The sequence below is a fragment of the Ctenopharyngodon idella genome, chromosome 10 (genome assembly GCF_019924925.1).
Source record: "Ctenopharyngodon idella isolate HZGC_01 chromosome 10, HZGC01, whole genome shotgun sequence".
Taxonomy (NCBI): Eukaryota; Metazoa; Chordata; class Actinopteri; order Cypriniformes; family Xenocyprididae; genus Ctenopharyngodon; species Ctenopharyngodon idella.
The window spans coordinates 30,394,894-30,420,669 of record NC_067229.1 but is presented as its reverse complement, the minus strand read 5'-3'; the positions used below and the strand labels follow the sequence as shown (position 1 = coordinate 30,420,669).

At 36.1% G+C, this 25,776-nt stretch overlaps 2 protein-coding genes across 3 annotated transcripts; both read right to left on the bottom strand.

Annotated features, from left to right (window-relative positions):
* Positions 1-742: 742 nt before the first annotated feature.
* smtna (smoothelin a) lies at positions 743-8,917 on the bottom strand. Its single transcript, XM_051911017.1, has 8 exons — positions 8,760-8,917; positions 6,695-6,823; positions 6,513-6,588; positions 5,034-5,168; positions 4,865-4,928; positions 4,660-4,783; positions 3,183-3,334; positions 743-1,875 (listed from the first exon to the last, which is right to left on the bottom strand). Exons 2-8 carry the CDS (start codon positions 6,809-6,811, stop codon positions 1,725-1,727), a joined length of 819 nt encoding a protein of 272 aa, XP_051766977.1. The 5' UTR covers positions 6,812-6,823; positions 8,760-8,917; the 3' UTR covers positions 743-1,724.
* Positions 8,918-15,658: 6,741 nt separating this feature from the next.
* On the bottom strand, positions 15,659-25,771 carry slc35e4 (solute carrier family 35 member E4). Of its 2 annotated transcripts, none has more exons than XM_051908038.1 (3): positions 24,465-25,771; positions 20,412-21,025; positions 15,659-17,515 (listed from the first exon to the last, which is right to left on the bottom strand). In XM_051908038.1, the coding sequence occupies exons 2-3, from the start codon at positions 21,004-21,006 to the stop codon at positions 16,935-16,937; spliced, it is 1,176 nt and encodes a 391-aa protein (XP_051763998.1). In that variant the 5' UTR covers positions 21,007-21,025; positions 24,465-25,771; the 3' UTR covers positions 15,659-16,934. The 2 variants fall into 2 exon arrangements, with proteins under 2 accessions (XP_051763998.1, XP_051763997.1); XM_051908037.1 differs by lacking the exon at positions 24,465-25,771 and adding an exon at positions 21,133-24,444.
* Between the last annotated feature and the right edge of the window lie 5 nt (positions 25,772-25,776).

The window sequence follows — 25,776 nt, the reverse complement described above, 5'->3', positions numbered from 1 at the left end:
CGTGTTTACTGGCGCGAGGGCGGGACAACCTGTCACTCACATAATATAGACCAATAGCAAATCACAACTTTCCAACCATCCAATCAATTCCCCATGGACAAAATCAAGTACCACCCAAAATTTTGCTTGTCCGAGAAGCCATTTCACGTGGATATACTTGTATCACAAGATTCTCGCAACTTCCGTTTCATACCGACTTAAAAAATGGATTCATATTAGGCTAGTTAGTTTTCTTTTACCAAAACAATACTATTTTTTGAACATAGAAATGGATTTGAAGTAATTTCATGACTTTTATTTGAATGGATATTGCCATTTTTGTCATGTCATCCGGTGCTGCACTGAATTCTAACGTGAAAAACTGACAATTTATTAAGAAATATTTGAGTTTTTTTTTTTTTTTTTAAGTTATGAACAGAACACATTTTCCTGAGAATAGTGTTTTAATTGGTAATCAATTTATAGTTTTATTTTTGTGTCCTCAATATCACCTTCCATCTTTTTTTTTTTTTTTGTAATTTTCCTTTAACTAAAAAAAGCCAATTACATAATCCTTCAGGAAGTGGCGTCTTTTTAGTGAGAAAATAACAGCACCAACATCAGTAAAGAATTAGCAACTGATCTGATGAATGTTGTGATGTTTTGTGGTATTATTTGGTTTATCACTAAAATCCAATAATATATTAAATAATTGTGTGCGTGTGTGTCTGTGTACGTGTGAGTAAAGGGAAAAATGCACAGAGAAGAATATCACATTTAATAATATTTGGCAAACAGTTGGTGAGGCACTGTGGGAGGAAAATAACACCCATAATTTAATCAAACCAGAACAGTGATACAGATACAGCAACTGTACTTAAAGCACTAAAAAAATAATACTTGCATAATTTTTATTGAATTTTAATGTCACATTTTTATTGTGCACTTAAGTCATTAGCCATGCAGCAAATAAAGTGTTAAGAACATTTTAAAAGCACTTGAAAATTACCATTGGCCTTCTGAAACAAGACTTACAGGCGTCCTACAGGCCTCGAGTGCCTGTCTATCCCTGAGTTTCTATTGGACCTATTCTCTCTTAGTGCAGTTCTAGGGTCATTTTTCAGTACCAAGCAAGTGCTCAGTACAATGGACTTCTGATCCTGAACAAGATGAGAGTAACTAAAAACTATTTAAAATGTCATATTTCACCCTATAAGTAAAAACAGGTGACATTTCTATTCTGAAGGAGACGACATTTTTGAGGCTTCAAAACTTTGTTGTCCTTTCTGAACTCTTTTATATAATAGTAAAAGTGCCCCGTCTATATTTTTAAACAAACAATAAATCTGAGTTAAGTATAATTCTGCATTAGATCTCATGCCCTTATAAGCCTGATGTCTCTGTGCTGGAGTGCATTCAAAACAGGGAGTAGCAGTACCATAAAAAGCCTTCTGCATACACACACACACACACACACTTTCACACAATCTCTGAGCATAGGCTGAGATTAATGCTTGTGTAATCTCACAGGAATGCACTGTTTCAGAGCCCCAGCTGTACCCTAGTGGTAAACACACAGGTTATAATCCTCATCCACTGCATGTGTGTTTATGAAACAGAGAAGAGCATGAGTACATAATAGACTATCTGATCTTAGGTAAAAGCTGCAGGTCAGGTCACATGTGCTCTATGTTGTGTGCCTGTTGTGGCTTTGGTCATTTATAGTGAAAACACTCAAAATGTTTCTATGGCATCTTCTTTTTAGTCTTGACAAGGCCTTTCTCTACTAGGCAGCGGTAGAACTCCTGGATATACGTGTACACACACTTCCAGTCAGGTTCTCGCATCCGCATCAAGTCGTCAACGTCCAGCAGGGGAGGACAGTCAGCTAGTCTCCTACACACACGCATAAAGAAAATGACGCCTATTTTAGGACTGTTATGATTTTTTTCTTATATTATTTTCATGACTTAAAGAGTTAGTTCACCCAAAAATGAAACTTTCTGTCATCACCCTCATGTCGTCCCAAACCCGTAAGACATTCGTTCATCTTCAGAACACAAATTAAGATATTTTTGATGAAATCCATGAGCTTTCTGACCTCCCTATACACAGCAACATCATATCACTCTCAAGGCCCAGAAAGGTTGTAAAGACATCGTTAAAATAGTCCATGTGACTACAGTGGTTCAATCTTAATGTTATGAAACGACGAGAATACTTTTTGCGCTCAAAAACAAAACAAAACAACAAAACAATCTTCCCTGTCATTCTCCTATGCTGTTCACATTGTAAACACAGTGCAGCGCTTCCGGGTTCTACGTCAGAACGGCGACTCAGTATCGGCCGACGCTGAACACGTGAGCAGCACGACACATGCGTGTGATGCTGACGCAGGAGCTGGCCAATAATGTAAATAAACAATTATCCTTATTTTTGTTTTGTTTTTGCACACAAAAAGTATTCTTATCGCTTCATAACATTAAGTTGAACCACTGGAGTCACATGGACTATTTTAATGATGCCTTTACTATCTTTCTGGGTTTGGAATTGGTTATGATGTTGCTGTCTATAGGGAGGTCAAAAAGCTCTAGGATTTCATAAAAAATATCTTAATTTGTGTTCCGAAGATGAATGAAGGTCTTACGGGTTTGGAACAACATGAGGGTGAGCTATTAATGACAGAAATTTCATTTTTGGGTGAACTAACCCTTTAAGCACATTTTTCCTCCAAAATACAGTAACAGAAGTACAGTTCCTCATCCTACCTTGCATTTCTCATTACTGTAAATACTGATGTTTTATTTAAATGATCAAATTGTAAATACATTTGTTGTGCTGTCTTTAATTTAGGCCGTTTTTAATTGAAAAAAAAAAAAATGCCTGGATGCGAAAATAATTAAAAGTAATTTAGATTAATTAAAAAATTCATTAAGAAGTTTTTTAATACATTATAATTTAAGTTTAATATAACTTAATTATAATTGAAAATTAATTATAAAAATAGTTATTAAATTATTAAATAAATTATATTAATATATTAAATAATGAAATATATAAGTAATTATTATAATATTTATTTTGTATTATAATATTATTTTATACGATGATTAAAATTTCTTTTTTTTCTCCGGGTGACATATGGCCCAGACATTTCTTTATGAGACGCAAATGAGGGTGTGATAAATAGTGTCAAGTCTTACTCTGCGGTCTTGAATGCCTTCTCAAAGTTGGCCCTGCGATCATAAGGGTCGAGAGTGCAATATTCAAAGCCCTCAGGGAAGAACCTGTGCACCAGGGCACAAAACGCCAGACCGTCTGCCCAGCTAGAGGAGAAATTTTGGATGTTCACACCCTAAACACAGAAACAAGTATAAGACAGTGAATTAAAAAAAAACTGTCAAGAATGAATAAATAAATAAAGAAATATATACATATATATATGCATTTTGTTTAAAGAAAATGAAGCTCATTTTTAGGACCAATAAGGCCCTGATATACTCAGGGCAAAGTTCTTTTTCGTTCTTCACACTGGGGTAAAAAGAAGTTTGAAATACGTGACCAGCGGTATACTGTTATTGAACATCCTGACGGTGCCCACATTTATATTAATATATAAATGCGTGCTGTGTGCTTTCCTCTCAATAACAAAATAAGCACAACTAAAATGACAGTGGTGAGAAAACAGCAGTTAAAAAGCATCTGATCATAGTGACATCCACATTGGATGTTTGCACGAGCTCTATGACTTAGAACTCTAGTCAAGTCACATCACATTTATTTATATAAACAATTTATTGCTTTAAAGAAAGTAGAAAGTAGAAAGCAGCTTTATAGTATTAAACATGAAAAGAAAAACAGTGTCTCTTTCGTTTAAAATGTTTTGTTTAGAATTACAACTTCATTTTTTTACTCGTGAATGACCTCGACGGACTAAACAATGAACCAGGGAAGATTTACATGTCAAAAAAGGCGGAGCCTCAGAGCCAAACCTATTACATAATCACCACGGACCAATGGTAGTTCGAAGGTGTTTACCAGCCAGAGCAAACTTTTCCGGAAACTACTCCCAAAATGAATTTCAAGCGAACTCCGCTTTGGCCTGATGATTTTGTCTGAAATGACGTCACACCAGTTTGTTCTTCGATTTCGCTTGAAGTATTTCTGGGCCTTTAGGGTTTTTTTTTTTTTTTTCAGGTTAGGTTTCAGGTTTTTCCACCACCCTCCTAATTAGCATTGTAATAAAGCAAATAAAAAAGATATAAAGTATTTATACATCAAGCATATGTTGTAAAATAATTTATGCTGATTTAGATTTTTTTTTTAAAATCAAATAAAAAAAAAACATTACAGTATTTTTGGCTGTAATACAGTAAAAAGGGAATCATCATTAAGAACAACCGGTCTTACAAATATGGAATTAAAAAAAAAAAAAAAAAACAGGAAGCATTACAGTAATGAGAATGAGAGGGAAAATATGCTTAATTGTTATAAAAATATCTTAATGGTTCTAGAAATAGGTTTGATTTTCTTTGTTAAAACAATTTCTTTTCTTTTTTATATTTTGGGGTGAAATGTGAACTGGACATGTTTCCATGAGATTCACACAGGGAGGCTAGCAGAGCCAGAGAAATGTAGCAAAACAGAAACTGGTTGATTATTTTGTCTCTTCATGCCCACCTCATATGGTTCAGTCTTGACACGACACCAGTCCAGCAGCATCTGTTTGACATCTTTGGTGTTTGGGCCCCCAACTGCCGAGCTGCCCGGCACTTTAACCCTGGCCACATGGGATTGAGCAGGGCTTTAGGAGGAAAAATAAAACAATCAGTCGATGGGATTTGTCCCATGCTGTCATCCTGTTAGGCCTCTAGGAATGACTCACCTGCTCACAGCTTTTGGAGAGAAAGTAGAGGTTGGTGTTGAAGATGTTTTTGCCTGAGCCGTCCCTGTTCCGAAATGAAGTAAAAAGAGAAAGGTTATCAAAGCCTTGCAGTTAGAACTGCAGGAAAAATACATAGTGTTCAGATCCTCAAGAGTGATGGGTTACTCACTGTGTGCGTTGTACTGAGCTCCGCTCGGGCCATTAATGGGTTTCTGGTCCTTATTCAGTCCAGCAGCTGTCTTGCCTCCACCACCCTGCTGACGCAGGTTCTCCATTCGGGCCGCCCGCTCCCTATCACGCCGTTCTGAGAGAAAGAGTCCAGTAGAGAGAGACGAGAGGAGGATGTTTTTCACTCAAAAAACAAAACAAAAAAAACAATAAACAAACTAATATGTTTTCCATTCTGTATAGAAAAGTTAAACAAATAAGAAAAGTTTATTGCATTGAGTTTACTTCCTGTGGTTGTTTGTGTAATAGTAATGACTCTAGATGGAATCTCATGAAACCGTCAAGAACATGTCTGGATTATATTTAACACATTACTGTTTTATATATACATAAGTTTGAGGTCAATAAGATTTTTTTGGATGGATGCATTAATCAAAAGTGACATTTATAATGTTACAAAAGATTTCTATTTCAAATAATTTCTGTTTTTAACTTTCTATTATTCAAAGAAACCTGAAAAAAATGTATCGCATTTCCACAAAAATATTGAACAGCACAACTGTTTTCAGCATAATAATAATAAATGTTTCTTGAGCATAAAATCAGCATATTAGAATGATTTCTGAAGAATCATGTGACACTGAAGACTGAAGTAATGATGCTAAAAATTCAGCTTTGATCGCAGGAATAAATTACATTTTAAAATATATTTAAATAGAAAACAGTTATTTCTTATTATATAAACAAGAAATTCTATTAAGACAATGACAACCTATTTTTATAATTAAGATATTTTGCATTGTTACATTATTTTCATGGCATTTAAAAACACCTATGTCCATTTTTATTTACTGTAATAAAAAAAATTATAACTGTACAGAAAAAAAAATCTTATTTTGTATCATTATGTATCATTTCCTGACAATTTATCACATTTCCACCCAAACTTGTCATTATTTTAATGCATTTTTTATATATATAATTTTATAACACTTATACTTACAATGCTTACTTATGCTTACAATAATGTCACAAAAAAAAAAAAAAAAAAAATCTTAAAGGCCTGGTTTCATAGACAGGGCTTAGATTAAGCCAGGATTAGGCCTTAGTTCAATTAGGACATTTAAGTAGCTTTTATAAACATGCCTTGGGAAACAAAACATTACTGGTGTGCATCTTGAGACAAAACAATGGCACTGGCATATTTTAAGATATTTCAGTACGAGTTGCTTTTAGTTAAAACAGCTCATGCATATTAGTCTGAGCCTAGGCTTAAGCCTTGTCTGTGAAACTGGGGGGAAAATATGCTTAATTTTCTTTATGCAACACTTTTTTTTCCTTTTGACTTGAGACTCAAATGTGATCCACATTCTTGACAGGTTTTGAGATTCAACAAAAAGCACGTCGGAATCACATTAGACCATGTTTGAGCCATATATATATTGAATATGTGACAATAGGCACATGACCCTGCCCTCACCCCTCTTTCTCTTGAGCAGTTCTCTCATGGCAGCCCGGATCATTTTCCTCTCCTCGAAATCCACAGCCTTATCTAGCTATTACATGCAATAAACAGAAGGGAAGCACACTTTCCTAAATATGGTCAAGACAAACCATGATAACAAGCCCGCTCCACTTATAGCTCCTATAGTTGCCTCTTACCATATTATTGAGGATCTCTTCATCCTCTATAGCTGCCAGCTGTTCGACTGTCAGTGGACCCGCCATATCAGCTTGCTCTTTGGTACCTGCCTCTAATGTTCCCTTCTTACCCTCCATCTTTAGTGACAGCTGGGACAGAAGGAGGAACAGGAGGTGTTGATGGAGCCAGGTTACGAGATGTGTATATCTCCATGTGTGCGTGGGAATGAGGGAGTACGTTTATGGAAAGGAAAAATTAGATATTCTAACTGAAAGCTTTGTGTGAGAACTTCTAGTACAGGGATATTTTAAGACCCAAGTTGCTAGTAAGCTAGTCTGTAGCTAGCTACTAAACACTGATATAACTAGTCACAGCCAAATTATTGGTTTGAGCGGCTTCTGAACAAACAGGTTTCATTAATAAAAAATATTTTGCGTGTTTGTTTTCTCACAGATTAAATGTCAAGCTGCTTCCAGCCACACTCATAATAATGACTGTGTGCATCCATATACGGAAAAAGACATTCCAAATGGCAACAATCCGAACATTCATCTCAACGTAAACCATATTAGTTGGCGTTGACATTAACCAAGCAGTAGCTTAGGAGGATGTGTCCCGCACGTAAATGATGACAGAATCTTCATTTTTGTCTGAACTCTCTTTAAGACATAAAATTGTATAAATGACACTGCATTGACAAATCAAGTGGCATTTATTTTAAAGAAAGATAGCACAATTGCACTTTTTAAGCAAAAAAAGAGATAATTTCTTAGGTTTTAATGATAAAACAATACATATACGGTTTAAAATGAGGTATTTGGGCATTTTGTGCTTGTCTACGGAGCCCTCTAAGAACATGGTTATTGAAAAAAAAATATATAAAAAAATAATTATATATTATAATGCTTTTCAAACTGCGTTCCCACCAGGTATTCTCTGTTGTTCCCCCCAAGAAACTTTGCGTTCACTCACAAAAGCATTATAAATATATTTTTCTTCAGTCTCATATTATTTCCACTGGCAGTTTTGCGTTTGCTCACAAAAGTTTTTTGTTTCCCTTAGATACTTTGCATTCGTTCACAAAAATTCTGTGTTAGCTCGCAGAAGCATTAACATATATATATTTTTCCTATATCTATTACCAGTTTTGCATTCTTTTGTGAGCAAATGCAAAGTTTCTTGGGGGAACACAAAAGCTGATTAAAATTTATTTAGATAGTCCACTTTAGACATTCTACTAATTATTAGTAACTTGTTAACTACATGTCAACTAACTCTAATTAGAGTATTAGTAGACTGTAGTAGACTGTTAGGTTATGGTTTGTTGTTCAAGTGGTTCGAATAAGTAGAATAAGTGGACATGTAGTTACAAAGTAACTTAGTAGAATGTTGGGGAGCATCAAAATAAAATGTTAACTGATATTAAGCAGACAGTCTACTAATACTCTAATGACTGCTAGTTGACATGTAGTTGCAAAGTTACTTACAGTTAGTAGAATGTCTATTGGTGGACCATCAAAATAAAGTATCACCCAAGTTTTACAAGAAAACACAAAGGCATTAAAATATAATTTTTCCTCCCATCTCATATTTTCCCCCATCACCATGTCCCTTTAGGGGCTCCATAGTTGTGAAACGTTAGTGGATCATGCTCATCTGTGGTTACTCTGATAGGACAACTATGTTGACCAGTTAATTAAAAATTCAATGCAAAAATGGCTCAGAAACTTTAAGTTAGTCCTGATAAAAGATCTGGCAGCATTTGAGTGAGATGCCTCAAGTGTCCAGATGCTCTTTGTTGCTGCTCTCTGTTAGCATGTGTTGGGAATAATGTGTGGGTTGAAGCTAGCAGAATGGGTAATGTTGTTTCTGGATGCCATAATACAGTTTTACCCTAATAGCACATAATAATGTTGGCGGAATTTATATAACCGCTCAATAACAATTTGCTCTTACACTGGTGTAATAGCTGTTATGTAATCACACAATCATTGCACTGAAAGATAAATGGAAATTCATCAGAAAACAACTAAAGTGAAAGTTCTCGAAAAATCTCGCAAAATAAGAAACAAAGATTGAGCTCACCAATCTTGCTGCTGAAAGGTCTTGCGGTCTGATCTGGAAAGGTCACATACACTCAACTCAACTCTGATGCTGGAGTGAGTGAGTTTTTCAGAGCCACCGTGAGACCACTCCCACCCCGACCCTCATCACCCTCTTCTGAAGGGACCAGGAAAAAATGTGGAATCAGTAGAATGGGACATTAAGTATTAGTAATGTATTTTGGCACTGCTTGTCCTGATCTTTCCCTACTCAGCTTTGGCGTATCTACTACTTAGGAGATAACAATGCATCATCATTTTATCCAAACACTGTCATTTTAAAAAGTGGTATCAGAGTTTTTTTATATGTTTGAAAACCAGAGGAAGGAAAAGGTTGAGATAAATGGTGCTCACCCAGCATGCTTTGTGTTGACAGTGATTGCATAAGCAGGTGGCCTGGCTCTACACAGAACTAAACAGTGAATGAGTGGACAGACGGAGAATGCCTTATTAAGGCATAACTAGAATGATGTTGCCTAGCAGCGGCTCCATGTTTACACAGGTCAGACACATCCTTTTCTCCTCTGCAGACATAAACACGCTTGTCGCAGCATTTATCTGTAAAAGCTGAGACCAGAAATGTCACTAGCACATGCATATTTACACACTCACACCATTACAGTATAATGGAGGCGTTCTGTGTGTTTAAAGAAGGAGTGTTTGGCTCCACCTAGTGGTGGCTGATGGTTATGTCAAACATTTGCTGGCAGAAGTGAGCTAGCATGACACATGGAAACAGTGAGGGTGAAGGAAACCTTGACTTAGACTGGATGTCCAGTGAGTCATTCACTAATGTGGCATATTAATTATACAAAAGTGGACAAAGTCATACAGAGGCACTTATAATGTTACGTTTCATAACATTCAACATGGAGAAAATGCTAGTTTTGCTAAACTGTGCAAAACGGACCACTATGATGGTGGTTACCAGGTCATTGAAATCGCATTATATTAATTTGAGTTTTTAATTTTAACCTTTAATAATAATACCAGCTGACAGGGCTCCCTGTATGTTTACAGCATTAGTTGAGAGATTTTTTCCTTGAGAAAATTTAACATGTAGCTACTGTGCCTGATATTTATCCAAATGAATACTGATTATACTGAATCAAGATAAGAATCAAATCAGGAATCGAATCACAAGCTTATGAATTGAAATCGTGAAATTTGTGTCAAGAACTAATTAAAACAGTAGCCTACCAGTCAAAAACCTCAATCCCCACACACCCCCTTCCATAATTCTCATTCCAAGCTAAACTCAAAAGTAGGCAGCCCTGTTGTATGTGTTTGCAATGGTGTTCTGAATGGTAGTTAGCATGTTGCTTTGTGATTTCTAAGGTATTCTGTGGTTGTGGTCTCTAGACATGGCTCAACATAAATCTAAGACATTTGAACCATTTTATCAACATCTAGGTGAAAATACAAGGTTCAATACAAGTTAAGCTCAGTTGACAGCATTGGTAGCATTGTTCATTTTACCTCAAAAAAAATTTAGACTCATTGCTCCTTTTCGTTAAAAATCTAAAAATTAAGGTTGGGTTAAGGCACTTGTGGTACTTACAATGGTACTTAAAGGATTAGTTCACTTTCCAATTAAAATTTCATGATAATTTACTCACCCCCATGTCATCCAAGATATTTATGTATTTCTTTCTTCAGTCGAAAAGAAATGAAGGTTTTTGAGGAAAACATTCCAGGATTTTTCTCCATATAGTGGACTTCAATGGTCTCTAAACGGTTGAAGGTAAAAATTACAGTTTCAGTGGAGCTTCAAAGGGCTTTAAACGATACCAGACGAGGAATAAGGGTCTTATCGAGCGAAACGATCGGTCATTTTCTAAAAAAATGTTTTAAATGTATGCACTTTATATAAACAAATGATCGCCTTCAAGCGGTTCCGCCAAAACTGCACTTCCGTATTCTTCAAAAAGCTTACGCTGAATGTCCTACACCTTCCCTATTCAACTTATGGAACGAACGTGGCGCCAGTTCCGTTCTTTCCGTAAGTAGAATAGGGAAGGTGTAGGACATACAGTTAAGCTTTTTGAAGAATACGGAAGTGCGGTTTTGGCGGAACTGCTTGAAGGCGATCATTTGTTTATATAAAGTGCATACATAAAATTTTTTAGAAAATGACAGATCGTTTCTCTAGATAAGACCCTTATTCCTCATCTGGTATCGTTTAAAGCCCTTTGAAGCTGCACTGAAACTGTAATTTTTACCTTCAACTGTTTGGAGACCATTGAAGTCCACTATATGAAGAAAAATCCTGGAATGTTTTCCTCAAAAACCTTCATTTCTTTTTGACTGAAGAAAGAAGGACATGGACATCCTAGATGATGTGGGGGTTAGTAAATTATCAGGAAATTTTAATTTAAAAGTGGACTAATCCTTTAAGTAAACAGACCACATTTAAATAGAGAAATGTAAAGCTTATTATAAAATCCACTTACATTAATTATTCTGTTAAAACTTGTGTATTTTAGGGTTTACAGTATTATGTTGTGACATCAACAAAGTTGTACATTTGGATATAACTTTACACAGAAAATATATATATATATATTACACTATTATACATTTATTTATTTATTTAGTTATTTAACACACATACTTATTTACATTTCTAATTTACACCTAACATATCTGTACATAGTAAATTGCCTATTTTAATTTATTTTAATTTATATATTGTGTCTTTGCTATTTTGCACATTGTCTGTATATTTGTATATTGTTCTTTTTATTATCTGTGTCTTTTCTTGTCACTGTCACTCTGTTGCACTGTGGAGCTTCTGTCACTACAACAAATTCCTAGTATGTGTAAACATACCTGGCAATAAAGCTCATACTCATACTCATAAATCATGGTAACATGCATATTGTTTATATCTTGTGGCAGTTGAAACAGTGAGTATTTTAATGTTTCCAAATTGTCCCCATTCACTTGCGTTGTAAGTTTCTCACAGTAATGCTGACTTTGAAAGGAACGCTAGCTAGATAAAGTTTGATGATGTTGACTTGACAAAGCCAGGCCTGAAAGTATGAAATAGCTTTAAAACTTGAGGCTTGAAGGTTTTATTGTCAGATAGACAGAAAGACAGATGAAGACAGTAAAACAAATAAAATCTCTGAGCATGTTTTAACACTTTGCTAGCTTGTATTAACATGTTGTTAACATGCTGCTAGCATGTTGCTTGCATGTTTCTAACATGTTTTAAAATACTGCTGCACATTTTAACAAGTATATTGATATGAACAATAAAAATAGCAAACAACACACATTTTTATATACTAAAATGTGAGATAGCATGAGACAAAAGAAAAAAAGACATCAGACAGTGTTTTTTTTTTTAAACCGGTGTATTTGTCCAGCTTTCCATGAATGTAAAATACATAAATATAATAAAATAAGCATTTACATCTGATATTTTGCTGACATCAGAAATCATATACACAGGAGCCATAGAGTTATGCAAATCGTCAGCGCAATTTTGCGCTACAACCAATACAAGACACATCAAAACCGTCAATACCGCGACTGTCACTCAATGTTAAGAGATCTCAGCATTGAAAACATCATCCAGTACACTAGTGACCCAGTAAAACGTCACCACAAGAATAATCAGTAACATCTGAGGTATTTATCGGACAACCCTCACCTCACTTTTGATGGTGAAGAGTAAAATGTAACAAACTTTGCTATCATTCTGTTCATAATTTTTTATACTAATTGTAGTAAGTTAACTGCTGTGCTTGTTGTGCAGAGAGACTGGATGAACTTTATGTGAATACCCTGTCGTTTTCACTGATAAGGTGCAGTCATATATTATTGAGATTTCCCGTTCCCAATTGGCACAGAATTCCAAATTGGAAAATTTTTCTGATCAGTAAATGTGATGGTACCTATAGACTGATGTATTAGCCAGACTGTTTAATCTGCCATTTTGAAATGATCGGCATAGTTAACCGATAACTATGCAAGCGTAGTCGATTAATAGTGTTGGTGCCCCCTTGATCCTTAATAACTGATAACACAGCCTAAAAAAAGTGTAAAATTTGTGTCAAAATGAATCCTGATAATATATTAGACACTCTGATCTTTAGTACGGTCTATCTTTCCTATGATTCTGTTCACTAGAAATGATGTAATGAGTGAAAACACTGAAGCATGGATGGACAGTTGAGACCTTAATAAATAAAGCTTGAAAGGCTGGTGTTTCCTTATGAAAACAGCCCTCAGGTAGGCACACTTGAGTTAGTGTAGGCTTTTATCATGGATTTTATCATCTCCATAAGACTGCCTACACCTCAACACCCGCTAAGATACATTCACATTCTTGTACATTTCCAGTTACCCAATTCTAAGAACCCAAAATGAGTCAGTTGTTATGAGAATATATTAAATCCAAGCTATGAATTCCCATCATATTGGGAAACAGGCAAACTTCCTGATATTTGCATCCAATGCACTTCAATTCAGTTAAAATAAAAAAACTAACCCTGCATCCCAATGTGCATACTATCAACCCTAAATAGTATTAAATATTACTAATAATGTTGCTTACTATTTAGGATGGATAGTCTGCACATTGAGACGCAGACTAAGTAACAATATAATAAATGCTAATCCGCTTTCTATCCAGCAGATGGCAACAAAACCACTTAGAGGGAATGACCTTGCTATGTACCTTGGTCTATAACCTCTGTTAGTGTCAGTTTCTTATAACAGCATCAAAACACACAATTCAAATTGGAGAGAAAATAATACTGTCCAGCAGGTGTCACAAGAACAATAAAAACAAATGAGCACCCACTCAGGAGACGGGCAAGAGCAAGGAAGCTCGGATTTAAAGAGGACAATGAGAGTGAAAATATCATTTTGATTTCTCCTAAGAGATCATAGTGTGCTAAAGATGTATGAGACTCCTTAGAGAGACCTATTAATAATTATCTGCACTGGGAATTACATCAGAAGCACCAGTTTATACCTTCCTGCCCATGATGGGACACAGTCACATTCATAATATTACTTAAAAAACAGCCAATTTTCTCAACTGATACTTTGGGAGAATCTCAACCAAGCCTGTCATGAACACATCCAGGTCGTACATCACTCCAAAAGCAAAAGAAAACCTTATGAAATTATATTTTGAATAAACAAAATGAAGCCTATGTTTACGTTTTGATTTGTGACATTTTCATTACAATTAAGCACATTTCCTCCCTACTTGAATTATTAACTGATTTGAGAAAATCTTCTTATTCCTCTAATTCTTATTATTGCAGTGTGAAAAAAATAATAATTTCCGTAATGCAATAAATTATGTATTATTAAAATTGTACAGTATTTATACATAATGGTAATATTTGTTGTATATTACAGTAGTGAGAAGCCTCAACGAGACTGACAATTATAAAACTCACAAGCAAAACAATCCGATGCATTGCAGTAATGAGATAAGAAGGTAATGATAAGAAAAAATGACTTTGCAAATGATTTTGAGGTGAAATACGACTTAGAAATCTTCCTTGTGAGCTTATTTCTACTAGCTCTTTACACAGAGAGGTATAAAACCAATTTTCTGAAAAGAAAGGTGCACCCAAATGAGGATCCAGTAGTCTTGCTTGTCTCCATTATGTAAACGTAACCTAGATGAAAAGTGGTAGTGCTGTAACAAACATAAGATACTCGTTCAAACATGGCATCCTACAGAAAGCTGCCTTAAAAGTACCGTCCATATCACCAAAATTCAGACGGCTGAGTTACAGTATCTAAAAATACATTACTCTTATGTATTTTTTTTTTTTTTGTGCCCATCTCTAATATTTAAAAAGTGCGAACAAGTCCAAAACAGCTATGCTGACCATAAAAGAGGGTCAGAGCAAATTGAGCAGTTGTATTTCACAGTGCATTAGATAGACACAGTCAGAGAATGAATATGGCAGGATATTGGAGATCTTCCTGATGCTCATGCACAAGTTTTTACAAACTTATAAGTGCGTGTTGGCAGAACAGAGGTAATAAAATCCAAATAAACTGTTGCGGTCAGCATCTGCTTAAAAAAAAGGCTTATACTCAGTCTGTCAGTCAGTCTCAGAGCTATGGTAGTTCTCCATTGGAAGAATGACAAATAAAAATATTGGCACAGTGAGGAGGTACTGGGGAAAACTACACCTCCAATATCATCATCATCGCCAAACAGGACACCTCGTATCTTATCAGACTCCATATTCAGACTGGATTCAGTCTTCTGTTCCAAAACGTAGTGAATTGTCGATATTCAAACAAAAAACTGAATATAAATATACTCCTAATTCATTCAGTAGTGAAAAGTATTAATAAAATACCGGTAGTTCAGTCTCATTAAAATAGACTATTTTATCCAATGTTTGTGTGTGCTATGTATTTTTATGCTTATTAGAGTATCACAGTGTTAGCTTAGCAACATGCTAACATCAAATTCTAAGCCCAAAGTATACTTCGGTTTTTATGTGTATGCTAGGTTATATATGTACAGTACACAGTAAAGTATCATTTGAAGGGCCATGCGTATTCACGTCAAAACTGAAGTATATTTTAAAGTATAATTTAAAATCACTTGTGAGGTGAGTTTCCTGTGTGTGAGAAGAACTATCTGTATGACACGCAAAGTTGCTGCCTATGTAAAGCGCTCTAAATTGGTTACTTATGAGGACCAATTTCCGTTAATGGTATAGTTCACACAAAACTAACTTTTCTATCATTATTTTCTCACCCTCATGTCGTTCCAAACCCGTATGGCTTTCTTTTCTGTAGAACACAAATAGATATTTAAAAGATCAGTCCAAGCCAGTGTTATTTTAGTATCACTGAGATAGTATTATAGTTTATACTATATAGTTAATATATATTATTATTTTAAAGTGCCCCTATTATGCTATTTTAAAGGTTCCTAATGTTGTTTTTGAGGTCTCCTACAATAGGTTTACATGCATCCAAGGTCAAAAAACACTTTAATTTTATTCTAATATACAGTGAAGCATCACCTCTTTTCTCACAGTGTCTGAAATGGTTCAATAAAAGATTCGGTCTCTCTAAACCCCTCCTTTCTGAGAGCCTGCTCTACTCTAATTGGTCAGATGGCCCAGTATGTTGTGATTAGTCTGCCACTTACAGAGCTTGTCAAAAAAGAAACACCTTTTACCATATCTGAATTTCAGCTCCAGATCTTCCTCAGTACTTGATACACAGTGATACGAACAGTAACGATGGTGTCTGCTTTTCCATATCAATTCGAGCCCGAATTCTCATCCTTTTGAAGTGCATGCAAAGTGGATTTGCAGGGCTGAAAACAGCGTCTTCTCGACATGTTGACAACACAAACCAAGCTCTTTCAGGCCTCAGCTACAACTGCAGTGTTTGAGGGTCAAAGTAGACGTTATTTGCTGGCAGCCAATGAAGACCATAGGCTGGTAGTATTATGCAAATTTGTTACATTGGTACGTAGGTATGTAACAGGAAGTGAGGCTGGAATTGCTGATGACTCATTTCGGCAGTTCAGAATAGATTCTTTCTTTTAGGAGACTAGCTATAGTAGCTAGCTATATTTGTCGTGCACTTTGAGATTTAAAACTTTGCAGACCTTTTACATGCACAAACAGCTATATGACACTACATGAAAGGTAATATCCAAAAAAGCATAATAGGGGCACTTTAATTTTATTTAAAGTTTTAGCTAAAAGTTAAAGTTTAGTTGAAGTTTTAATTTTGTTGTTTGTTTCAAATTTAGTATCTTTTTTTATTCATTTTATTTCAGTTTTAGTTATTTTAGTACATCAAATTAAACTAAATTAAAATGAGCAATGTGAAATAAAAAGCGCTTAGGTTTTTTAAATATTTGTATTTTATTCCAGTTAACGTTTATTTTATTTCAAATAGCAAAAATGTTTATTTTTTATGTTTTTAGTTTTAGTTTCTGTTGTAGTTACCTATTACAACCCTGGTTCAAGCTGCTCTTTTCTATCTAATGAAAGTGTTTAGGGACCAGAGAGATCTGTGGTCACCTTTCACTTTCATTGTATTCTTTTGTGCTCAATGCAAGAAAAAAGTCCAGAGTTTGGCAATAGACAGCACTGCAGCTCACTAGGTTTTGGAACACAGCCTTTCTTCAGCCTCTTCAGTCCGTTTTCTCATGAATCTGATCCTCTGTCCTCTCGTTAGGTTCTTGAGCTGGTTCTGCAGATGAGTCTTCTTCTGAACAAGGTTGTGTAGCTGGTTCTGGAGTTGTCTTTGATATGCTTGAGTCATTCTCCTCTCCTCTCACGTCCTCTCCACTGTTACTGGTTGGTGTCCTGGCTCTACGTGCGTCGAGGTAAGCTACAATGATCTCACAGTTTTGGTAGATGATCATGCCCGAGAGGGTGAGCGCAGCTCCAGCACAGCTAAGAGCTGTCAGCTGGTGCCCAAACAGCAGCTGGGAGAGCAGCAGGTTCCCCACCACATTCAGGTTGCCCAGGATGTGCAGCGTGACAGCGGAGGTGAGGGTGATGACACAGCAGCTGGCCAGGTTGTACAGCACTGAACCCAGACAGCTGAGCAAGATGAAACCCCAGAGGTGATGGTCATACTGGAGAGGGGACTGCAGCGCTGCCCAGTTCTCCAGAACCAGGGCGGCTACGGCCAGGATGCAGAAGCTGGGGATGGACATCAGATACAGTAGGAAGATAGAGTTGATCTTCTCCTCCTGGAGCAAGATGCCTGACAATTACAAATATACAAAGAAAAAGTGGTGCAATTTAGCCATTATAGAGTGCAACAGTGCCTGCCCACTTTTTCAGCAGCATTGGTTCTGTAAGTATTTCTTCCATTCATTTCTCCCATAGGGATTTTGAAGAAGTCTTTGTTAAAGCTTTATAAGCCATGAACAAGCCAGTCAGCAACAAGGTGAATCACAACATTAAAAACTTTGATTTTAAGCAAAAGATATTTGAAAAATTACACAAAAATACAAAGGTACAAGACTGAGTGCTTAACAGCTTTAGTGATAGAAAGAACTACAATCCCATGAAGCTTTGCAAACAGCATAATCGGCTTAAAAATGACTCATTTAAAAATGTTGATTTTATATTACAGTACCTGTTAAAAGTTTGGAAACATTACAATTTTTTTAATGTTTGTGAAAGAAGTCTCTTATGCTCACCAAGGCTGCATTTATTTCATCAAAAATACAGTAAAACAGTAATATTGCGAAATACCATTACAAATTAAAAAGAACTGTTTTCTATTTAAATATATTTTAAAATGTAATTTATTCCTGTGATCAAAGCTGAATTTTCAGCATCATTAGTTGTGCTGCTTAACATTTTGGTGGAAATGGTGATATTTGTGGTGATATCCACTGTCACTTTTGATCAATTTAATAAATTCTTGCTGAATGAAATTAGTTTCTCTCTTTTTTTAATCTTATCACAAATGTTTGAATGGTATAATTTTTTCTGCAAAAAGAGTTAAGCAGCAAAAAACAACATTTGCAACACTGATAATAATAATCAGAAATGTTTCTTGAGCAGCAAATCAGCATATTAGAATGATTTCTGAAGGATCATGTGACAATGAAGACTGGAGTAATGATGCTGAAAATTCAGCTTTGATCACAGGAATAAATTACATTTTTAAATGTAATCAAAAAATAAACAATTATTTTGAATTGTAATAATATTTCACAATATTACTGTTTTTTTTGTTTTTTTACTGTATTTTTGATTAAATAAATGCAGCCTTAGTGAGCAAAAGAGACTCTTTCAAAAACATTTTAAAAATTGTAATAGCGTAGGATTGGTGGAATTTTCTGTACAGCATCGTGGATAATGTAGTTTTTCACAGTAAGTCTGTCTTTAAAGGTTTATAAGTTGCCATTAAAAATCTATTTCCCTGTAGGGAAATTGAATGGAATTTTTACTTCTGGACCCCGACTGTTGCACTCTACTGACACATATTTTTTTGGCCATCTGGACTGTCATTTATGAAAGCGCATGCTGAGCTATGGTGTGACGCATATAGTAAACAACCTTAACCTCAGTGATGCAATGGTCACAACTAAAATAGTAGACTACTGAAACATAACACCAACTGATGACCTAGATAAGTCCACATGGAGTAACTCTTCTGGACCAAGAAAGCAAAGTAGCTGAGTAAATTAATTACAACCTCTAAATAAATTAAAGCTAAAATTCCCTAATATTTCCATGAGATATTAATCATTACAAGATATATATTATCATTACTAATAATAACACAAACAAGATTTTTCAATTAGGCAAATATTTAGCCTCTGTTAATTCTCAGTTTCCTAATATTGACACATCATAGTTTTTCTTGTATACACTGCAAACAAAGTTTGTTAAAAACAAGGCACTGCCCATTTAGCTTGCATGCAAACTGAAGGTTATGTTATGCAACAGTACTATGACTAAAGAATTGTCTTTGACATACATTGCATTGAATAACATCAGCATATGTGGTTGCAGCTGTTTGTGACAAGATAAAAAGACTAAATGTGTACAAAACAGGTTCTCCCACTAAACTAAAGCACAGACTCTTGCTCTCAGTCCAGTCTGGCTCCTTGATGTTCTCAGAGCCAGACACCTACATAATTATTCTAGGGAGGAGGTCACTTAGTGTAATGGAGCTCAGCTGACACTCATTTTAAGAAATCAAAAACGGTCAAGTAGCCAATGCACATCTGTTATTGTGAGTTCATTTGCTACTTGGGAAATCGGGTTAGAACAACACCAGCAGCGGCATGTAGCCGCTCATGGGTGAGTCTTGGGAACAGGATGTGCCAGCTGTTGGCAGACAGGACGTTCTCCACTCTGACTCGAGGAAGACAGACACTAGGAAGTTACAGCAGTGTGGAACATAAAAACGTGAACTAGCCTGATGGAGAGACGAGAATAGACTCTGCTGTCAGGAACATTTGGTTAAGAATATTTTCATATGTCAATAAAAGAGCCACTGACCTTATAAATCATGGTAATGAATCTAGATATAGCTTCAAATATCTTTCTAAAACTTTGAACACATGTTTTATTGTCAAACTGATCAGGAAAAAACTCTGCAGAAAGCCAACTAGTCATCCGACTCGCGAACGAATCGTTCTTGTGAACCGATTCTTTGTAATGATTCGGTCGAAACGATTCGAAATGCGTTATGAATCACTTGTCTAGGAATAACGCAAAATCTACTTGCCTTAATTGACGAATTCATTTCTCTGACTCTACCTTGACTTTTCCAGATCGTGATCAGTATGGATTTTTAAAAAATCATTTAATAGGCATTATCCTTACAAAAAGCTGTTTAGGCTAAATCAAGTGAAATCTTTTAAAGCTTAAGACAAATGTCGCTGTAGTGTACGTTTGCATAAATGTTTATAAATCTATCAGTTACTATATGACATTTCCAGCTAGGTCTGGAAACACCAAGTTAAAATTCCCTAATGTTTACAGGTTTCAAATAACACTGAAAACCCTGAATATAACTACCTCTGCTAAATGTATGCCTACACGGCTGAGTTATAACCAGTCTAGTTCACTACATCGATTCGAATGAATGGGTCCACTTAAAAGAATCTCATTCCCAGCTGTCTATGACTTACTTTGTTGAATGGTTTTTACGCCTCTTAACATGGTGGCGGCGAACACAAACAGGCAGCCGGTCTGGTCGAACTGGACCTCGCCCATAATGCTGAACGACGCCCCGAGACAGATGGGCATCATCGCGGTGTACTTCAGGATGTGGTGCTGCTTTCCGAGAATCAGCGTGGAAATAGCCAGTGTAAACAGCGGCGTTGTGGTGTAGATCATCTGTGCGAATGAAAGCTGCACATAATTGAGTCCCACGTTTCCAAACGCGATACTGGCACAGAATGTCAAACTCAACAGGAATACTTTGAATTTGGCGCTGTTTGTTAAATCCTGCTCGCCGATACCTCTGTGCTGGATAACCCTGCATTTTATCAGTCCGTAGTCCACCACTATCGCTGTCAGCATGTGGAGGGCTGACAGAAGCAGCGGGTATCTGAAATTGTACACGGCGAATATCCATTTGTTGAGGCTGGAAATGGTGGTGCCCGTCACCAGCCACACGGAGACGGCGAACATAAGGTGCAGCATTTCTGGCGGTTGCTTCTTCTCCTTCCCGGTGTCCCGGGTCTCCGCGCACTTGTTGGAGGGGCCATCGGTACTAATCATGTTCGTTTCATCTTCGCACCTGCAGGGTAAACACATCTTAAGTTCACAACGTAAATAAATAATTCATCTCCGCAAGTCAAAAAACGCAGGTAGTAGCAATAGTATACGAGTCAAATGTTTATTCACTCTCTGTTGAAAGAACTGAAGCCGGGTGTGATGTCCTGTCTTAACGCGCTATAGCAACCGTGTGTTTTGGAAGCAGACAGAAACAACATTCCGATTGTCTACACGTGTTATTATGTGTCGATGGTCTGGTTTGTGACGTAAGGGCAGGCACGGGCGTTTGTTTTGGGCATGAGACGTAGTGGTGTTTCATTCGTGAACCAATCGGTTCTTTTGAATGAATCTTGACTCTCTGGCTGGATTCGAAATAGCATACTACTCCATAGGGCCTGTCCCAATACCCACACTTGCGGTCTTTGCACTTGATCACTTGTCTACTTAAAGTCACCATAATCAAAATCGACATTTTTTTTTTTTTTATTATGGAATACTGCAGTATGTATTATAAAAGATTTAACCATGCACATCATTATTCATGTGTGCTCTTAATCTTTAATCAAAACAACTTCCCCAACTTCTTGCAGCGACTTCTCTTCTCCAACGATCCAATCAATTCCCCTTGGACAAAATCAAGTCCTGCACAGTTTTTCTTGTTCAAGAAGTCATTTTACTCGGAAATACGTCACAATAGGGAAGTAAGGGCTATTGCAACTTCTCATGCCGACTTTAAGGCTACATGACTTTTGTACAGATTTTTGCCTCAATTTGCAGTCTGGACAATTCAACACTGGTTGAGACAAAGACTGCAAATTTTGGGCAGGCACAGCTGACCAATTTCACAGGAAATCAGGTAGTTTAGGTTTTTTTTCTGCTTCAGACTATACAGACATGTTTGATATTTTGAGCCGTTTTTAGAACACTTTTTTTTCTCTTTTTTTTTTCGTCACGCATCTTCTAGCAACATGCCGCATGTTTCTGCCTGAGTTTGTTTTTGGAATGGCTTGAAAGTCTGGAATAGCGTGTGATCTTCTCTCATTTAGTGTATGATCAGTTTTTCTCTGTGACCATTTACAAAGACAGCAAGTGTGTGATGCCTAGTGTTTTAAAAACTATTTGGATTTTAAAAGTTGTGTAGTGTATGCCAGCATTTTCATGACGTATTTCCTGTATTTAGCCCAAGTGTGCAAGTAGGCATGAAGAATGCAAGTGTGTGTATAGAACTTTTGATTACCTGATACCACATAAACTTCTAAATGTCTGTTTATTAGTCTCTTCAGATGAAACAATTTAGTAATTGTGGTGCTTCTATTTAAGTGATAAAAAGCAGATGCAAATGTTTTACAAAATATACATAATCTCTGCACCAATAAAATGCAAAACTTCATGGTTTTCTACTAAATAATAGCCTTTGTAATATCAAATTAACTTAACATACAATGTAAAGTTTTCCTCAAAATCGTGAGATTTTAGGGCATGTGAATTTATGAACATGATTAATGTGAATGATATATTTGACCCTGGCCCAAAAAAAAACAGTCATAAGTCGCACAGGTATATTTGTAGCAATAGCCAACAATACATTGTATGGGTCAAAATTATCGATTTTTCTTTTATGCCGAAAATCATTAGGATATTAAGTAAAGATCATGTTCCATGAAGATATTTTGTAAATTTCCTACCGTAAATATATCAAACATTTATTTTTGTGAGTGGATACGCATTGCTAAGGACTTAATTTGGACAACTTTAAAGGCGATTTTCTCAATATTTTGATTTTTTTTTTGCACCCTCAGATTCCAGATTTTCAAAATATTGTCATATCCTAACAAACCATACATCAATGGAAAGCTTATTTATTTAGCTTTCAGATGATGTATAAATCTCAATTTCAAAAAAATGACCCTTATGACTGGTTTTGTGGTCCAGGGTCACATAAGGGATATGCTTGGCCTCAAATATCACTCTGAAGTGGTATTAGACATAGTGTGGATTTAGATTAAGGGAACTGAGCTGTTGCATTTTTCTAAGACAGTCTTTTCTGACCTGTCACGTGTACACACTCTCAAGTGGCCAAGACTGCAAGTTTGGGCCCTTCTATTTCTGCCAATATTTCAATATTTATATTGCTAAAATTGAAAGAGTAATAGGCCTATGCTTTACCGAATTTAGCCAAAGGCTTGCCTAATGAATCAGCAAATTATTCGAGTTACTGTAATGACCAGACCAGTGTCAATAGGTGCCTGTTTACAGTTCCTTCAAAATCACATTATATGTGTTGTTCATGTTGTTATTTTATAATGACCATTAATGTCTGTTTTATTAATGTACTAGCATAGCATACAGATACCTGATTAGCCTGATAGCTTATCTTGCACTGTGCATTTCCATTTACCCCTACGTGTATTCACTACAATCTGTAATGTAATGTAAAATTACATGTAAAATATCCAAATATTTAAGTTATAAAAAGAACGATCATGCTTAATTAATTGTTTATCATTATTATTAGGCTATTATTTAATGACAGTTTATCAAGTGAAAGATATTACATTTGTCTAATTTGTTTTCTTATGCACTATATAGTACGCATCTATATACATATTTTGATGTTGTTCATGTGTACTTTGTAGAGAGACCCGATTTCAAGGGAGGACCTGTTTTCTCACGACACCGGGGGAACGCAGGGAAATTAATCCACCAAGTCTACCAATCAGAAATCGGCTCGTGGCGCTGCCGGTTTTGGATTGGCGCCCCCATTTATTCAAAATACTTTATGAAAATGGTTCAGTAGACGCAAATCCTAAACAAATTAGTGGCTATGTTAAATAAATAGTCGGGATAGCGAGTCGTTGAATGTTTTTGTCGCTGACTTCACTGCTGTCGGTGGCTTTTAGATTGACAGCGCAGCAAATGGTCGCTCTGTGGTCCATAGGCTTATTTCATCCGGGATCCCGTGATGGGGTGCCTGAAACTGCGACGGCTATCCAGTCAAGCCAGATTTAACAACAATTACAAAGATTTCAGTTTAAACAATAACAAGAGACTTGAAATGCATTGCATAATAAAACAAGGCCGTACATATGTACAAATGACGCTGGTCGATGAGGTCTAGTCACCGCAGCATCGGTATATTTCATGTCCCGTTTGTAAGTGTAATTTCCACGGAGGTTGTTCAAGCCTAAACGTGTCATATATTCCTTGTTTTATATTAATATCTCCTTATATTCGCTTGGTAATGCGACTGTCGGATCATATCAAGGATGCACTTGTCTTGATCTTCTCGCTTATTGTCACCTCCAGTAAATTGAGGAAACAAAACGTTTCATAAATGACACTAGTAAGACCCTCACAGAGGAACAAACAAACCAGTCCGCATCAACAGAGTATAATACCATCATAAACAGAGCACAACTCATCAGCACAATATGATCAAATGCATTTCCGTCGTCACTTACCTTTTTCCCGCACTGCTGAAGCTAGATGCGTTTAATTATATCCTGCGCGGAGACACATTCGGCTCTTTCTGTGAACTGCCAGTTGTTGCCAGATCAGCTGTGCACTACGTCACCCGTCTATTCATTCACTGCGCCTGCTGAAAGGTGACCGACCCATCGCGTGCTGCTGGCACGTGGACAATCAGTTTCACAATAAATAAAAAAATAAAATAAAAAATTATAAAAATGCTTGAGCATCTCAAAGAATGCGTGTTTATTTATTTCGTTAGCGAACATAATAAATACCCCCCTTTTATAATCACTTTGTGCAATGTTTTCTATATTTAAACACTTTAACTCAAATTACAAAAGGTTAACAATACTGCCAATAAAGCTTTTATTTTTTCATGACATTGTCAAAAATGTCACTCACGTCTAGGCTACATTTTACAATGTCAAGACTTGTATGGTTATTTTAGATGGCAGGTTTAACCGGGTTAAGTCTGCCCTTCTGAACTAATGGATCAGGATCATCCACTAATGGGAGTGTTCAGTGCGCAACAAATAGAACTGTGAATATAAAAATGAATAACTGAGCAATGTTGCCACCCATCATATGTACTTTGGTATCAATGTGGAATAAACATTTAAATGCATCTACATCAGAAAATGGTCACTTTTATATTCACTCTGTAGATTTTAGGATATTTGTTGCCTGGAAACTAAATTGCTTCTAGAAGATTAAAACAATGATGTGTTGTATTTTACCATTATGTTGTATTTTAACAATTTTACCAAATTATGGTCCAGCGCTATTCCAAGTACGTTGACGCCAACTACTGGCCGTGATGAGAACTGAAATGCTACAAAACAAACCAACGGACCAAAACCAACCACTGACAACCCTTGAAATATTAAACATATAATTATTGTTCTTAGCTTTCGTTTGAATGTATTATATTCAGATTATTTTGACAACCAAGACAAATTCACATCAGTGAAGATTTTAGAGACGAACTTCAATAAGAGTCCTTGGAGTGCAATATCCAACACATTCAACATCACCATATCAGAATCATATTTAATCAATTTATATAGTTATAATAATCAGCTTAAAGGGTTAGTTCACCCAAAAATGAAATTTCTGTCATTAAATACTCACCCTCATTCCACATCCACATCCGCGGTTATATTGCTGTCTATGGACGAGTCATATACCTCTTGGATTTCATCAAAAAAAAATCTTAATTTGTGTTCCGAAGATGAACGTCATGTGTGGAACGACATATGAGGGTGAGTAATTAATGACAGAATTTTCATTTCTGGGTGAACT